The sequence below is a fragment of the Enhydra lutris genome, unplaced genomic scaffold, assembly GCF_002288905.1.
Source record: "Enhydra lutris kenyoni isolate GAN:26980312 unplaced genomic scaffold, ASM228890v2 scaffoldscaffold53, whole genome shotgun sequence".
NCBI lineage: Eukaryota > Metazoa > Chordata > Mammalia > Carnivora > Mustelidae > Enhydra > Enhydra lutris.
The window spans coordinates 12695074-12713192 of NW_019154137.1; the positions used below are offsets into that span (position 1 = coordinate 12695074).

At 51.2% G+C, this 18119-nt stretch overlaps 1 protein-coding gene across 5 annotated transcripts in view; it reads left to right on the top strand.

Moving 5' to 3' along the window:
• The window catches only part of LOC111157284 (BCL6 corepressor like 1), a 60580-nt gene that overhangs the window by 36781 nt on the left and 5680 nt on the right, over positions 1–18119 (top strand). For 3 of the 5 annotated variants that reach the window (XM_022518581.1, XM_022518585.1, XM_022518582.1), the window contains 5 exons: positions 1909–2132; positions 6569–6790; positions 8894–9078; positions 10022–10167; positions 17534–17611. In XM_022518581.1, the coding sequence (XP_022374289.1) occupies positions 1909–2132; positions 6569–6790; positions 8894–9078; positions 10022–10167; positions 17534–17611 (855 nt within the window). The remainder of the gene's footprint in view (positions 1–1908; positions 2133–6568; positions 6791–8893; positions 9079–10021; positions 10168–17533; positions 17612–18119) is intronic. The other 2 variants (XM_022518583.1, XM_022518584.1) reach the window with 2 other exon arrangements.

Below are 18119 nucleotides of genomic sequence, written 5' to 3' on the forward strand. Positions count from 1 at the left end.
TCCACTCACGCAGCTACTACGTCTACTCTGTTTCTTTCCGTGCTACTATGAAGTTCTTACTCCACTGCAGCTGTATAAACTCCGGAGCCTGCCCTGCCCTGGGTAAGCCGGGTAGGGAGCTACTGCTTTTCCTCGGGCAGTGAATGCCGCAACATGGCTTCCCCATGTTTCCTGACGTCCTCCCTCACAAGGCACCGTTCTGTTCCTTCCTCTTTTGACTCAGCCCAGACTTGTTGCATCAACAGCCCCGGTTGAGAATGTTCTCGTTGGAATTGCCATTAGAAGCCATCTAACGTGGCAGTTCTTGCATGAGTGGGGGGACCCACAAGCGGGTTGGAGAGAGTTGGGAGAAAGCGCTGGTGTGACAGCTGCTGGCCTCCTAAGTGCCGCACATAACCTAGAGCCAGTTCTTCGTACTCTGGTGATGGCTCCCACATCTGGACTTGGCCTTGGTAATGTCACATGTGAGAACACATGCCACGGTGGAGGGAAGCCAGCTGAGAATTCTTGGATCTTGCTCAACCCTCTTGGTTCACAAATTGGAGAAACTGAGGCTGCAGTTATTCATTTCGTAGACAAACCGATCTTTTGCCATGTGCTCAGTCCTGTGGGGGAAATAAAGAACACATGGGCAGGGCCTTCCCTAAAGAGCTTACTGAAATAATATGGTAAGGATGCCTTTCTCTTTATAACACCTTATAAAGGGGTTTTGTATATGTTACCTCATTTAATTCTCATACCAGTCCTCTGATGTGGAGTAGGTCTTCTCCATTTTACAGACATAGAAACTGTGGGAGATTATGACTTGCCTCCAGCTAGTTACACAGCCAGTGGCCAAGCCATGTGACGCTAATATTAGTTAAGAGATAAGGGTTAACCTAAACTATCCCCGCTGTACCTGAGGTTTAGGACTGGCCTGTGGGATGAGGCTCTTGGCAATGAAATTCCCAGTGCCACTCAGGGTTCCATCCAGAAAGAGCTGTAAGAATCACAACACACTTTTTTAAAATAAAGGTTTTGTTTATTTATTTTAGATTGGGGGGTGAGTTGGGGGAGGAGCGTCAGGGGGAGGGACAAGGAAGGGGAAAGAATCTCAAGCAGACTCCATGCTGAGCGTGGAGCCTGATGGGCGATCCATCCCACCACCCCAGGATCATGACCTGAGCTGAAACCAGGAGTCAGCTGCATAACCAGCTGAGCCACCCAGGTGCCCCTTGAATCACAGCCATGATTTTTGAAACTAGAAAGTGCTTTGTCTAGTGAGGTCTGGCTAGAATTAGAGAGGTTGCCCAGGGTATCCTGGTGACTTGATTTCCAACCTGGGAGGGAGGTTTTTGTGACTGCCCATCAGCTAAGTAGGCCCAGGGCGCCTTCTGATTTCAGGGAGTTTCTGTGGCTTTGATCTGCATGTCTTCAGCGAGTGACCAACCAGGCAGTCAGGTGGGTGAGTGGAGGCAGTGAGGGAAGACCTCCATTTACACCCCACCCCATTATACTTCATACTTCGCAGCAGCAGAACGGCTAAATTTGTTTTCATATTGGAGTGGGGAAAGAGACAAAGGGGATGGGGAAAAAGCTGAAAATAAAGTTCCGATTTGCTCTGGGCTATGGGGAAATCCTTTTAAAATTACCCTCATCTTGGGGACAGCCACCTGGGCCGCCCCCTGCTGGCAGGGCTGGGAGTGGTCATCGGCTCGGAGAGCAGGGACTTTGTTGTTAAGTACAGTGGGCACTTGCGAAGCATTTAGTGGCATTATTGGCACCACACTAGACTCTGGTAGCTGCTCGTTACACAACTCAGCACTGAGATTCGACTCCCCAAAGCCTTCTGATTCATCGTAGAGGAAGGCATTGCTTTTCTGTGCTCCATTTCCCTGACATCCATTCTTTCCTGTTTCTTGCCTTCAGATTTAAAGGCTCGGAAGCAGAAGACTTCCTCCCAAAGTTCGGAGCACCGCCTCAGGAACAGGAACCTTCTCTTGCCCAACAAAGCCCAGGGGATCTCGGATTCACCAAACGGTTTCCTCCCAAATAACCTGGAGGAGCCAGCCTGCCTTGAAAATTCAGAAAAGCCATCAGGAAAACGGAAGTGCAAGACCAAGCACATGGCAAATGTCTCAGAAGAGGCCAAGGTGCGTTGCCAGTGAGGGGACTTGGTGGGAAGGGAGCGGGCTAGGGCGGCAGGCATTCCCGAGGCTCCTTGATCAACAGTCGTCTGAGTGAGTGAGTGAGTAAGTGGACGGGGAGGACCAAATGAACTCATATTTATTGAAGCATTTTGAAGTAGTTCTAGGCGAGTTGGGGGTTACATTTGAAGAATGGGACCTAAAGTTATCAGTTAAAAATAAGAGCCTGAAAACTCTCAGGTTTGGTTCTTCCTGGCTTTTCCTCAACAGGCCTTGGATTTCCTTTGAGTTAAGGAAGAGTTGAAGAATATGGCAGGATGTTCGCCTGAATAGCTTGTTAACATCCAATCAGGAAGCTTTCGTCTGGGCTTAACTACCTGGAAACCGGTCAGAGTTTTCTGAGTCAATCAAGGTAGAAAGCAACTTGTAGAAGCAGGGATGTTGAGGTCCAAACAAAGGTTGCCTGAGGGTAGGACTGAGAGAGTTAGAGCTGCCCTCCCACCACTAACTCACCAGTTCCTTTGCTTCTCAGAGAGGCACTCACCAGTCAGTAGCCAGGCCAGCATTCTAGAATCTCTGTTCATAATTGAATAATTGACATCTTTTTTGGGGGTCTGATGTTTACATCATTGGTTTTGGGTTTCACGTTGTACCATTTGCAAAAAATAACACAGTCCTCAGTCCTCGGGTGAACTTTACATTTGAAAGAAGCAAAGGTCCAGGCTCCAGTGTCATTGGCCACCAAAAAAAAAAAAAAAAACCACCAAAGGTCAGAATGGGCTTATTTGGTGGTTGTGATTTTTCCAGCTCTTTCCAGCTTGGAGTGGCAGTGGCAAAAGGCACGAGACCCAGGTGCTTATCTCTCCCTCCTTTTCCCTTGCCCCGCCTGGAATCTGGTTCTAGCTCAGAAAAGGTATCCAAGCCTATTTCTTCATCTTAAAAATGGAAATAAGGGGCGCCTGGGTGGCTCAGTGGGTTAAAGCCTCTGCCTTCAGCTCAGGTCATAATCCCAGGGTCCTGGGATTGAGCCCCACATTCCTTTCTCTGCTCAGCAGGGAGCCTGCTTCCCACTGTCTCTCTGCCTGCCTCTTTGCCTACTTGTGATCTCTGTCAAATAAATAAATAAAATCTTTTTAAAAAAATGGAGATGATACTCCATGTCCTTTCCATCTCACAAGGGTGCTTGGGGGAACAAAGGAGGCAGGGGTTATAAAAGGCTTTGATAATCATAAAGTGCTCTTTGAGGTTGGTGTACATCCTTGAGCTTCAGGTTGAGGCAAGGATGAGAGGACAGAGGCACAGAATGGCAAGGTAGCAGTGACCACTCCCTCAGACCGCCAGAGGGAGCGGGGCAGGGGGAATAAAGAAGCCTGGTCCGCGCTGAGTACTCCCTTCCCGTGGCCATTCTTAATTCCCGCAGTGGCTGTTAGAGGTAGGCACTGTTGTCTTCGTTTTATGGTGAGGAAAGTGAAGCTCCAGGAGGCTAAGGGACTGGCACGAGGTTACTCAGTGGTCATGAGTGACAACGTGGGGACGTGACGCAGGTCTCACCACCCAGGCTCTTTCCGTGTGCCTCCACCTGGTCAATGAGTGGCTTCCGTCTATATCTGGGAGATGCTGGGGTTGGGGACGCCCAGACAGGGGCACACTGCAATGCTGAGCAGCTCTGGTGAAAGGTGGACGTCCCCCTCCTCTTCCCCCCTGCTTCTCCCTCATACGGCCCCATCCCACACAAAGGTGACTGGCTGCCTGACATTCAGCAGCACACGCTGGTAGTTGTGTCTGGTTATTCCGCCTGGCAGTGTCTGCTGCAATGTTCCTCCCAGAGAGGTTTTGTCCCTTCACAGGGCCTCCCTTTCTCCCTCCCGCCTTTCTTTCTCTCCCAGTCCCCACCACCTGCTCTGGATGCCCCCATGCCATGGTGCTTTGTAGTGGGAAGCAGGGCGGGGGGAGGGCGGGGGACGCGCTTGCAACACTAAAGCTGGGGCATCGGCCAAAGGCTTCTTCCCACAGGGGCTCTGAGCCAGGGAGGAAGAGGGGAGGGGGCGGGGCCCCCATTTGTTCTTGCTCCTCCCCCTCTCAGGCAGCCTCCGTTGTCTCTGGTGGCTGTTGCCCCCAGAAGGAAAGTCACCCTTTGGCTCCCGGCTTGGCTTAGCAAAAACCCAGGCACTTTTACCCAGCCTCTTCCAGGATGGCCGTTATCTACCTCTGCCCTCTGGCTGTAGAGCTACACCCTACACTGATCCGCCGTGCCTTCCTGCTAGTGATTAGACCTCTCTGCCCTTTGGAGATGCAGATGGACAGCAGTTCCGGTTCTCTTGGGATTTACCAGAGGAGACATATGCCCTGGGCTCTGGTCTTCTCCCTGCTGCCATCGCTTTCCAAGCTTCATGATTTTCGGTAACTTTTCAGTCTGCCCAGGGCTCTGCACAGAGCTGGCTTGAATCAAGTCAACAAATATGTGTTGTGATGATGTGTCCAGCCCGGAGTGAAGTGCTGTAAGGAACAAAAGAGAAGATGACAGGGAGCCTGGGTGGCTCAATGGGGTAAAGCCTCTGCCTTCGGTTTGGGTCATGGTCCTGGCGTCCTGGAATCGAGCCCCGCATCGGGCTCTCTGCTCTGCGGGGAGCCTGCTTCCTCCTCTCTCTCTGCCTGCCTCGCTGCCTACTTGTGATCTCTGTCTGTCAAATAAATACATAAAATCTTAAAAAAAAAAAAGAGAGAGAGAGAGAAGATGACAATGTGAACCCTGCCCCAAAGGAGCCTCAAACCCAGCAGGAGGCCAGACTTGTCCATGAAATGGTATAAGGAAGTTAAAAGTCTGGCATCAAGTATCAGATTATTTGTTTCAGGCTAGGTGGCCTGCATATGTGGAGAAGGAAGTCTAGAGTGTTGTAAAAGATCGTAGAACACATAGGATTTCTGTGAGACTTTAGTAATGCTCTGAGGGATTTGGATAAGTGGTATGTGTTAATTGTCTCTTGTGCTCTAACAGATTATCCTCAACACAACAACAAACACACTATCTCCCACAGCTTCTGGCGGTCAGGGATTCATGAGCAGCTTAGCTGGGTCTGGCTTGGGGTCTCCTGTGAGGTTGCGGTCAAGGTGTCAGCCAGGGCTCCATTAAACTGAAGGCTTGACTGGAGCGGGAGGTCTGCTTCCACGGGGGCTACCTCGCATGGCTGGTCATTGGCAGGAGATGCCTCCTTGCCTTGCCCTGGGGACCTCTCCAAAGGACTGCTTGAGTGTCCTTTGGAGAGTGTACTTTGATGTGGCAACTGGATTCCCTCAGAACAAGTGATCCAAAAAAGAGTAAGGCTGAAGCCACATTGTCTTTTAGGAAGTGGCCTTGGAAGTCAAACACTGTCACCTCTGCACACTCCTGTTGGCTACACAGATCAGCCCTGTTCAGTGCAGGAGGGGGCTACATGAGAGCACAAATATCAGGGGTATCATCAGGGGCCAACTTAGAATCTGATGAGGGCAACTTAGAGTCTACCCTCTGGTCACCCAGTGATTCATGTCCCTCCCACACGCAAGGTGGACCCACCTCTCACAAGGTCCTCCGAAGTCTTGTCCAGTTATGACTTCAGCTCTCAGTTTATTTATATTTTTTTAAATTGTATTTCTTTATTTGAGAGGCACAAAGAGAATGAGCGAGAGCATGAGTCGGGGAGGGAGAGAGGCAGAGGGAGAAGCAGGCTCCCTGCTGAGCTGAGAGCCAGTCTCAGGGCTCCATCCCAGGATCCTGGGATCATGACCTGAGCTGAAGACAGACGCTTCACCCACTGAGCCACCCAGTTGCCCCCAGCTCCTAGTTTAGAATCTCATCATCTAACTTAGGTCTGGTGTAAATGAGGCTCCTTCGGTCCGGTTCCTCGAGTACAGTTTCTCAAACACGGTTCCTCCCCATGTGAAGAGCCCATAAGCGAGAAAGTGAGGCTCAGAGAGGTTGGGCCTTAATCCAGGTCTTGTAACTAGTGGGTGGCAGAGGCAAGATTCCATACTGACATCTTTCTGACTCTTGAGCCCATGTGCTTTGCACCACGCAAGGTGGGCATGGATGTGATCCAGGGCTGGGGTGTGGAGGAAGGTGGGAAGAGCCTGGGGCAGGTTAGGAGGCAGGTTTTTGCCACAAGAGTGAAAGCCTCAGCAGCTGTACGTCTTTGGTCAAAGATACCTATCTCCACTTCTCCTTCCTATCAGTTTGCTTCACTCATTTAGAAATAGGACTTGTCAAAACCGCAACAAATGGAATGGAGGTAGGTAAAGAAGGCATGTGGAGTGCTTCGGGGAAGATGGGATGTCCCCTCTGTCTCTGATTTCCAATCCCTTGGTCATTTGTTGGCTTATGTGGTTGAGGATTTGAGCCCCCTCAACATCGGGGTGGGAGTGGATGGGAACCTGTGCTGATCCAGGACCCCATCTCTGCTTTCCAGGGCAAAGGTCGTTGGAGCCAGCAGAAGACAAAATCTCCCAAGCCTCCCACCCCAGTGAAACCCACAGAACCATGCACACCCTCTAAGTCCCGAAGTGCCGGCCCAGAGGAGGCCTCCGAGTCACCTACAGCCCGGCAGATCCCTCCAGAGGCACGTCGGCTCATAGTGAACAAAAACGCGGGTGAGACCCTCCTGCAGCGGGCGGCCCGTCTTGGCTATAAGGTAGGGAGATCCCCAGCATCTGTGGAGAAGCTTCTCCCATTGTGTCTTCTGTGGCCTGGGTGGGACTTCGTTTGGACCTGGGGCTTCAACCTCCGCTGGACTCCTACGGCCCAGATGGCCTCTGGGGCCGCCTCACTGCTCTCAGGGAGCGTGGGAACACAAGCTCGTTGGACTATCAGTTGGGATTGAAAAGAATTGAAATATTGATAATCCAACACATTTGTAGGCCAGAAACGGGGTTTTGATGTCGTCTTAAACTAAACTTTGCTTTGTGGCAGCTCTCCCACTCAGAGAGGAATAGGGGTGATCACTGCTCACTCTTCACACCCTCCAGCCTCCCCTCACTGGGACTCCCAATGGCCAGCAGTCAGTGGCGCGTTGGCAGGCGGGGCTGCACTCCTCGCACTCACACTGCTTCCCTGGGGTTGGAAAGAAAGTGGGAGGGGGAGCTGGCCTGTATTGAGCACCACTTTGGTCATGTTAAGAGCTCTTCACCACTGACCCGTGGAGGTAGGTTTTATTAGCCCCATTTTACACGTGAGAACATCAAGGCTTAGCAATGCTAAATGATGTGTCCAGGACCATTCAACTCTTACATATGTATGAGTCTGAATTCCTACCAGGGTCTTTTTGATTCCCAGGTGCCAGGGTAGGGCAGAAGCCTGGCTCTGTTGACTATGATAAAACGTTGTCAGGCACTTTTGTTGATATGAACTCCTTGACCACGTATATCTGCCCCACCGCACCAATTATTTCCTAAGGATTTGCTCTTAAGGGTGGAGATGTGGGTTTTAGAGTAGGCCTTGATTTAAGGCTTCCAATCCCTATATCTGACTCATTTAAATATGGGCGCAGTCCCAGCCGGGCTGGTCGGCACAGGAGAACTGCCTTGACAGTGGCTCACTGGCGAGCTGCCCATCTCTCCTGAGTGCCTAGTTTGGGGGCCAGGGTAGGTGCCAAGGGAGATCTAAGAAAAAAAGATGACCAACCCCTGCCGTCAGGTTTAACCTTCTTCTACCTGGGGCCAAACCAGCAAGTAGGAGGCCATCGGAGAACCAACCAGGACAGGACAGGAGCAGGTTGGGCAGCCTGTCATGGGAGGGAGGAGGAGTCGTCTGAGGACTGAGGGAGGAGGCCAACGTTGTCTGCGTTGGTGAGGAAGGTAGGGGCCTTGTGCTCTCCTGAGTGAGCGGAATAGTTCCTATATATTCAAGAGACAGCACCCCCAACACAGGCACATACTCGCTTGCTTGTTCGCTCACTTTCTCATTTCTCACTCACTTTTTCTCGCTGGCTAGCCTGTGAGCTAACTGTCGGTCAGGATGCCTGAGCCACCCATGTCCCCAGGGCCGTAGAGAGGGCTAATAATAGGCCTCTGGTACTGCTGCCTGCCTTTTCCCCTCAGAAGAGGGGGCCACGCCTCCCCTCCCCCTCAGCTTATTCATCAGCTTCTTCTCAGACCAGCTGGGGTGCTTCTAGTCCCGGAGTCCTGCCTCTGGTCTGTCGTGTAGCCCAGGGAGGCTCATCTTTACTTTGTGAGTGAATGACCACGCTGAGGTATACTCAGAGCAATACTGATTTGAGGGGAAGGCAAGAACGGACGGCCCTGGGGTAAACATCCAGGGACAGCGCTTACAACTATTAAAACCAGCGTCCAGGGGAGGACTTCAACCCATTCTTTCTTCCTTGTTCTCCAGTTACCGCCAGAGGCTGTGCTTGCCAGCACATGCCTCATTTCTCTGGTCTGGGGCCCTCTTGTAAAGCCCCAGACTAGGGAATCAGGGCTCAGGGAGTTGAGGCCTGAGAGTTTGAGCTCCAGGTGGGCAGATGAGCCTCTCTGCGGACCTCACCCCAACAACCCATGCCCAGATGAGGGAATATCCTTGGTCGTAATACGGGTCTCCCCACTGCAAAGGAAATAGCCCAGAGCTGAGGCCCTGGCCATGGCACCTCAGGACTGACTTTATTGACAGAAGATTTTGAGACTTGCCCATTAGGCCCCAGAATAAAGTGGAGGCTCTAAGACTTTCTCTTTGGACATTTGGAGAGCTTCGAGCCTAACTGGGGTGATTTCAAGAATTAGGCCTCTCTTCACTCATGGAGCTGTCCCTGTCCCTGCAGGACGTTGTTCTCTACTGCCTCCAGAAGGACAGCGAAGATGTGAATCACCGCGACAATGCTGGCTACACGGCCCTGCATGAGGCCTGCTCCAGGGGCTGGACCGACATCCTGAACATCCTGCTGGAGCATGGGGCCAACGTGAACTGCAGTGCACAAGATGGCACGAGGCAAGAAGGCCGCTCCCCAGCCCCGCTCCCCCCAATCCCCGGCCCCGCAGCTCAGCCCCTCACTCCAGAGAACTTGCTGCAGCCTGGGCCTTCGCAGCACACCAGGCCTTGTCGGGAAGTGCTTCAGGAAGACGGCTACAGATCGCTGTGGGGGGGCAGTTTAGGGCAGGGGTGGACGAGTTCCTGGCCGGCCAGCCCACGTTGGTTCCCAAGGAGAGGTTGGGTTATCTAGGGATCATCCTGGCAAGTGCAGCTTTACCAGGACGGCCACTCAGGCTCCCTCACATCCTCCTGGTGGCTCATCTGTCTCCGGCAGAGTCTTGGCCTTATAGGAACGGGGAGGCCCACCTTAGGGTAACATCCCAGATTTGATTCTTGATTTTTGATGTCTGTACATTAAAAAAAAAAGACACCTGCTGTGTCTTAAAGAAATTACAGCCCTTCACCTCTATCAGAGGGCTTGCTTCCTGGGTCACATCGAGACAGGAACTGCTTACCAAGTAGGGACTTGGGTCAGAGGATGCAGGCTTTGCTTGGCTGCCACCTGGTGTACAGAGCCACTCCACTCGTCCCTGTTCCAGGGCAGTCATCCAGATCTTTCTGTTCATACCCCCAGCAGCCGCTTTAAGTTTATCCTCAGTCAGGGGCCCGTTCTCTCCCAAACTCCAGAGCAACCAGTGGAGCTACAGTGTACCTCAGGGACTGTCCCAAATGTAGGGAGAACCTAAGAGACAGATGGGAGGGAGGGGAAAGAGGCAGAGAGAGAAGGAAGTGGAGAGATCTGATGGGTGGGTACAGTTCAGAGATGGTTCCTCCACCCTAACTCTTACCCACATTATTCTGGGCTCATGTTAAGTTACTTTCCCCTGATGTAGTAGCCTGATGCTAGACACCCGGGTTCCTGCTTGGGCCCCATTGTCCTCACCCTGTATCACCTCCGCAGGCCGGTTCATGACGCAGTGGTCAATGACAACCTGGAGACCATCTGGCTATTGCTGTCCTATGGGGCTGACCCCACACTGGCCACCTACTCGGGACAGACAGCCATGAAGCTGGCCAGCAGCGACACCATGAAGCGCTTTCTCAGCGGTAAGCACAGCCCAGGCTTGAAGCCATCATCCTTGGGGTTGGCCTCTCATTTCTGAACTCCTGAGGAGATATTCTTCATCTCCCTTCATCTCAAACAGCTCCCATGAGGGGCGTCAGCCCTCTTTATAGGCTTTCCTTGAAGTGTCTCAGAAATCTCTATGCACTTTAAAAAGCCCAGAGGTCCACTTCCTCTTGTTCCAATGCCATGAGTGTCCACATCGCATGCATCCTTTTCAGGGCCATGGCAGCCCACAGGGACCCATTTCCCAGCTTGGTACGTGGGGTAGGCCCACATAGGGAGACAGCGGCCCCACTGATAGATTGAGCTGGGGGCAAAATGTGTTGACCCCTGTTCTGAGTGGGATGTTAGTTACAAAGAAATGACACTAAGCATTTTGCTTTTGTCTTTGTACTTTCTCCTTGTTGGTGATCAGAGTGGAACCCTTGGGACCCCTTCTGAGGCTGTATTTCTCTTTCTTTTTTAAAAAAGATTTTATTTCTTTATTTTGGACAGAGCACGCATGCACATGAGCAGGGAGGAAGGGCAGAGGGAAAGGAAGAAACAGGCTCTCCCGCTGAGTAGGGAGCTAGATGCAGGGTTCAATCCCTGGACCCTGAGATCATGACCTGAACCAAAAGCAGACATTTAACTGACTGAGCTACTCAGGTGCCCCCTGATGCTCTATTTTTCACAGCCTCTTCCTACAGTAACTGATCCCTCTGCACCTCCCTGTTCCTTTTTCTTCCTCCCTCACCTGGCTCCTTGAGAAAAGTGTCTGGTGTTCAGGCCTATGGCAAGGGCCACAAGGCAACGTGCATTTATTTTTTCATTAGTGGATGGCCACTTTGTGCCTGCAGTTAGATAGCTCTACTGAGCTGGGCAGCAGGGCAGAGGGAAGGAGGGAAATCTAGTACAAACATATTCACCGGGAAGCTCCTCAGACTTGACTGAATGAAGGAACCCCACCTCCTTAATGACATCACAGCTCGGCCCTCGCTCTAGCAGTTTCTTCTTCAGACTGCCAGAGTGCTAGACAGATGAGGCAGCTGGCAGTCGTCTTGTTGACCCTCTGTGGTGGCTTCCGTGTTCGTGGTTGACCACTCTCAGACCAGGAGTCCATGAGACCCAGGGTTTGCTCAAGACTGCTCACTCTCACCTGGAATCTGGCTCCAGATTCCAGATTCTGAAATCATTAGTCCTAAATCCCCACCTCCCCGAAGGTACAGTTCTGGATTCCCAACCAGGGGATCATTTAGTTATCGAACAAAGCTTAACTAGATAGCTGATGATGGAAGGAGAAACAAAGGAACATGAACTAAAAGTCCCCGTGGAAGGAGAGCTAGGTGGGAAGCACCACCTTGATACTAATAAAAGCCGAAGAGGAAGTGGTGGGAGGCCGTGGTGGGAGACCTTGGATTCCTGCCCAGCCAGCCTCCATCCAGCCCTCAGTCGAGCTGACTAAACCCTGCAGTCCCCGGTCACCTCACCGTGTACAGGCCTCAGGCCTCCCTTTGGGACCCAGCCCTTCTGCGTAGGGGCAGGACTGCCTTTTCCCTCCTCCCAGCTCTGGGGTCCTGGGCCTCTGTCCCTGAAGGGCAGAGCAGTTTGGGGATGTTCATTTGGTCATTTGTCCCGGGCTAGTGATGACTCTTGTTCACTTTGGCTGCACTGTCATGGGGGTGTGGGGCTCAGGGCAAGCCACCCTTTGTGACCTTTTCTCCCATACCATGTGCCACATGCACTTACACACACACGCATACAGACACACACATTGTCTGCACTTGACTTGATTTCCAGGAGAAGCTGGCACAGATGAACACCCAGAACTTCTCAACATGATAAGAACACTGCATGAAGCTCTGTCTCTGATCAACAGGTTTAATCCAGGGGGTTCTCTTGGGGCTAGAAACTGGCCTCCTAAGGGTCTCCGGGCCTTCTGGATCCAAATAAAGCTATCTCTGACCACCTAAAGAAGCAGACAAACTCTTTTCTTCCCTGGCCCCTTCTCCAAGATCCCAAAGGAATCCAAATGTTGAAACCATTTTCAGTAGTTAAAAATTTAGAAACCGACACATTTTCCCCCCTCCTCATTTCCGTTAGCTAATCTCAACTACTGGCCAGCCTTTTTTTTTTTTTTTAAAGATTTTATTTATTTATTTGACAGAGAGATCACAAGCAGGCAGAGAGGCAGGCAGAGAGAGAGGAGGAAGCAGGCTCCCCTAGAGAGCAGAGAGCCTGATGCGGGGCTCGATCCCAGGACTCTGAGATCATGACCTGAGCCGAAGGCAGCGGCTTAACCCACTGAGCCACCCAGGCGCCCCACTAGCCAGCCTTTTGATGCCTCCGTAAAGTCACCCGGATGCCAGCCCACATTGCAGCGTCAAGATTTTTTAAGATTTTATTTTTAAGTAATTTCCGTAACCAATGTGGGGGCTCGAACTCACCACCCCAAGATCAAGAGTCACATGCGGTACCGATGGAGCCAGCCAGGCGCCCCAAGAGAAGACTTTTCTTAATTCTGGCATTGGGTAGCCTGTCCAGGCCAAACACCTTCATTCAGATCTTAACATTTCGTCTCAACTTCGTAGACCTGGAGCTTCAGCATCGTAATGGGGACTCAGAGCTGAAAGGAGTGTTAGCGTAGGGTCACCTCTTTTCCATGCAGATATCAAGTGCCCTCAAAGGCAGATCCATGGCTGGCTTTTTGGGGCAGTGCTAGCAAGCCAGGCTAGGACCTTGGCCCAGCACCCCGGGGAGGCAGGCACTGGTAGTAGTCAGCGGCTCCTGGGAGAGGAGACTTGGGCCCAGAGTTTGTTTTGGTGGGATGGGGAAATAATACTCAGGTTTTTTTTTTTTTTAATTGAGGTGAAATTCACCACATATAACCATTTGGAAGTGAATGGTTCAGTGGCATAATCAGGAGCTTAATTCCTTGAACAGAGTATTTTTCCCTCTTTTTGAATCCCGTCACCCCACCCCCACCCCCAGAAACTCTCAGGGAACCACTGGACAAGGCTCCCTAGTGGCTGCAGGAGGCACCCTGACCCTGGGCTTGGAAGTTTGGGAGGCGTTTCCCTCACTACCCCACCTCCCCAGCCCCTAAACCTGGATGCATTTGGGTGGATTTCTGGACTTATTTTTTTTAATGTCTGTCTGGCTGAGGTATTTTAAAAGCTTTTTCCTTTTCATCCCCAAGCATTTGCCTGACCAGACTCTCTATAGATTGTCTTCTTCCTTCCCCAGTGGCGATCCCACAGGGCAGAAGATGAAGGCGAATCCTTGTAGGGTGCGAAGGGCTCCATTTTCTGCAGGTGGAGAAAATGAGCATGAGCCTCGGTGTTGCTCATGGTGTAGAGCTTCCCTCTTTTTGTGCGAGGCCCCTGTTTTGGAAAAGTCTGGGAATTTAATCCTCTTTTAAATACACAAAGGAATGTCACTATTTACAAATATCCTGCAGTGAATCCTTTCACGAAGTAGAAGATGCTGGCAGTCCATCTGGGTTGTAAGTGGATTTTTCTGTATTGAGTTGGCTTAAAGTGAAGCCCATTTCTCCTGAGATCTGGAAGGGTGTGGTGGCAACCCCATCCATCCGTTCATCCGTGGGTTTCGGGCAGGACACCGGGCACCGGAGGTCAGGCAGCAGATCCCTTTCTCTGTCATCCTCAGGCTTGGAGCACCAAGCCATCCAGACTCTCAGAGGCCTTGGGAAGACCTCCTCCTTGGGCCAAATTACAGGCAGGCATGTGACCGATTTGCCTTTGACCCTTTGAAGAAAAGAATAATATCCAGGCTAGTCAAGGGAAAACAGATTCGTGTCCCTCCCCTGTCAGAAAGAATGTAGGGGCCGAGGGGAGTTGTTGCAGTTTGGTTTGGGGCGTCTGAGGAAGTATTGGGACTGCTTTTCCTTCTGCTGATGAAAGGGTCAGCAGTGTATCCCTTGAGGTCACGGAATCACAGGTTTTGTTTTTCCTGTTGGAGACCTCTGCCATATGACCCCGTGTCGAAGACTGCTTGTTCTTGGTTTTTCTCCCCCCTTCATGTCCCTCAGCTGGTGACTTGGTTGGAGGACACAGGGAGCGGTATGTTGGGACCCCAAGAAAGAGAGAAACTCTGATTGTCAGGGTGACCTCTCACACACTGAGTAGTTAAAACATATTTTTCGTGTGTGGAGGTGAGATTCACAGAAGATAAAATCAACCACTTGGAAGGGAACGATTCAGTGGCATTTTGTGCATTTACAACCTTATACAACCACTGCGTCTGTCTGGTTCCAAAACATGTTCATCAGCCCCAAAATGAAACCCCACACCCACTAAGCAGTTGCTCTCCATTCCCCCCCCCCCCCCCCCCCCCGTAACCCCCCCTCTACTGCCCAACTCTGTGGATTTGCCCATTCTGGACGTTACATGTAAGTGGAACCGTACAACACGGGGCCTTTTGTGTCTGCGTCTGTGCTCAGGTAGTGTCACGTTTCCAAGGTCTCCTCATGTGGTGGCATGTTTCAGTACTTCCTTCCTTCTGAAGGCTGGACAGTGTGGCATCACATGGCTCCACTGCGTTGTCTTTAGCCGCTCAGCAGCCGAGGGACGTGGGGGTGCTGTCTGCCTGCGGCGGCTGGTGCTGCTGGGGACGCGTGTGTGCGGCCACTGGTGTGACTTACCTGTTTGCAGTTCTTGGGGAGGTTTAGCCAGGAACAGGATTGCCAGGCTGAGGGCACTTTTGCGGGGAGAGGAAAAGAGCACAGGACTGAAAGTGGTGGGAAGGGGCAAGGGCCAGTCAAGGGAAAGGAAAGGCTCTCTTCGTCCTGCTTGTGCGAGGAGCCTATGAGGCAGCAGGAGGGGAAGCTGCCCCCATCAGGCAGGCCATGGAGTCGCTTCTGGTGCACTCCCATTGCCTGCTCCGACGTCCACATCTAGGCTCCTGCCGATTCACGTTGGGCTGCCTCAGAAAGGCAGATTCACCTGCAGATGACCAAGACTTGCTGTCGGTGAGGAGAACTAGGGGCCTGTGCCATGCTGGGGGCTCTGAAGGCAGTCCCTAGAGAGGAGCCCCAGGAATGTGGTGAGTGAGGGCTGCTCTGATGAAGTCACCATGTGACCTCTCAGGGCAGGGGGGGGGGGGGGGCGGTTACAGTAGTGATCGGGACCCGATGTCTCAGCCTGCTGGTAAAGCAGGCACGCTACTTTTGGTCTTGCCTTGTAGTAATTCCTCCCTCCCTTTCTTCCCCATATATTTATTGCGCTCTTACGATGTGCCAGGAACCTGGGCTTAGGCCATGGGGAGACAGTGATGAGCCAGACAGACGTGGTGCCCGCCTTTTGGAAACTTAACGATCTCACACCTTCATCTCCCAGGACACCTAGCACTAGGCCAGGCACCACGGGCAGCTCCCTGAGTGATGCTTCTGGAAGAAACTCTTTCCAAGTCTCAAGGGCACAGGGTACAGAAAAGTGCCCAAACGGCCAGTTGTGACCTCAGCGTTGTTTTGCAGAGTGCATAGAAAAAGATCTAACATACATGACTAAAGGTTTTCCACTGTAGCTTCTCAGCCATTATTTTGAAAGCTCTCTCTGGCTGCTTTTTCCTGCCAGAAGAAAGCCGTCATCTCCTAGAAGATTGCTAAAAAGTTATTTCTTTCAGGAGCTCACAAGAGCTAAAAGGCGTTTCTGTGGATACGATGTGTGACCCAAAAGGGGAGGATATTGGACGGTAGTGGTGCCTTTCCCTGGGGAAAACTAGCTTCGTGCCTTTAGGAGGCGCTGCCACCTTCCTCCTGGGATTTGGCTTCCCCAGGGGCACCCTCTCGTCCTCTGTGCCCTTTGGACTCTCACCCCGTCCCTTTGCCCAAGTGTCGCTTGAGGACAGGTAGCAAGCATACAGAGCTAAGTCAGCTTGCCAGAGGTGCTAGGTGGCATTTTGGCAACCACTGGGCCATGTGTCCACAGATGACACCATTGAGCTTGTCATGAAAACCTGCTTTTTGTCCACGTGGGGTTGCGAGGTGAGACAATTGCATAGATGCTGCTTAGCCAGGAAGAAAGAAGGCAAAGCAGCAACCTGCTGTCTGTCCTCAGGTCAAGTATGTGGAAAGTGGTTTAAAAATGTGTTTGGTATGGAAAAATACTTAGAGCAAAACATGAACTATTGTAATCATTTTAAAGTATACAATTGAATGACATTTAAGTACATTCATAATGTTGTGCAACCATTCCCGCTGAATTTCAGAACTTCATCACCTCAGAAGGAAACCTTGTGCCTATTAGGCAGTCACTTCCTGTTCCCTGCCGACTACCAGTCTGCTTTCTGTCTGTCTAGATTGGCCTGTTCTGAACATTTTATATGCATGGAATCGTACAGTATATGGCCTTTTGTGTCTGGCTTCTTTCATTTAGTGTAATGTTTTTAGGGTTCATTCATGTTGTAGTATACGTCAGTACTTTGTTTTTTCTTATAACTGAACAATATTTCATTATATGGCTAGACCATGTTTTGTTTATCCCTTCATCAGCTTAACAACATTTGGGTCGTTTCCACTTTTTTTTCCCTTTTTTGGCTATTGTTAGTAGACCCGCTATGAATATTCATTTGTATATAAGTTTTTGTTTGAACACCTGTTTTCAATTCTTTTGGGTATATACCTAGGAGTGTAAGCAAAAGGTTTTTATGAGGATAAACTTGGTCCTCTCCCCCATGTTTTCCAAAGATGAAACAGAAGGAATTATGCTTCTTTATCTTACTTTGAATTGGAGAGACCCTGATTGGCTATATGAGCATTGTGACCCGCAGGGGAATTGAAATCTTGGGATAGGTCGTATTCTCCTGGCAGAGTCCATTCCTTACACCACTAAGAAAGAGCCTGTATCCCAGACCTAAATGCCTTCGGGCTGATCGGGCTGATGTGTAGGAGAGCAGAGCAGGCTGGGTGGGGACTGTTGAGCGGGAGAACGCACATGTCGCCTCTCCCTCCAGCCAACTGTTCACATGCAGGAATGTGGGACGCAGTGTTGCCAGATTTTCTGATTTTTTTTTTTCAAGAAAAGATGGAAATCCAGATTTTTAGGTGAAATCTCTCAATTTTAAAAATTTTTTTTTTATTTAACTTTTTTTTTTTTTTTTTTTTTTTTTTTTGGTTTAAAAACACTGAGCCAAACTCCACGTGGTCAGTGGGCTAGATTTGGCTCCTGGCTGCTGGTTGGCAACCTTGGATTAACAGCAGGAAACGTATCTCTCTCTGGTAGCTCCCAGGCCCTCTTGTGGTCCTTCCTTCCCTTCTCCCGTCCTCTTAGCCCTCTATGGACGTGCTTTGTCTCTAGATCCTTCTCCAGCCTAACCTCCTTGTCTCACTGCCTTCTCTTCTTTCATCAGATCACCTCTCGGATCTTCAGGGCCGGGCAGAGGGTGACCCTGGCGTGTCCTGGGACTTTTACAGCAGTTCTGTGTTGGGTAAGCTTGGAGTCGGATTCCTCCCATGCTTGTCCGTGGCTCAGAGATGGGGGGTTGCTTTGGGTTTCATGAATTGTTCTCAAAGACTGGAGTGACCCCATGGAGGCAGCCTTTTCCACCTGTAAGTAACTTATGGACCCTTTCAACCCAAACCCTAGCTCCCCCCGGATTCAGATGCCACAAAGCCACCCCTCATTAGCCCTCTCCCACTTCTGCCCTGGGTAATGTTTTCCTCCTCCCTTGCTTTGTCTTAAACCTGTCAGAAGCCCCTGTTGTGCATCGTCCTCTCTCTGGCATTGCTCACACGCAGGAGAGACCCAGGCCCTCCCCTGGGCCGCTCTCTTTCCCTCCCTGCCCGGACCCGACCGTACATGCTTTCTCAGACGGCCATCCTCTCCTGAGCCCTTAGCCTCTGACCCAGGCTTTCCTCTCTTAGAAGAGTCTTTATCTGTGATGCCGTCAGCACCCCTCCCCTGGGTCAGGGCTGCAGATTGGGGGAGGTGCCCAC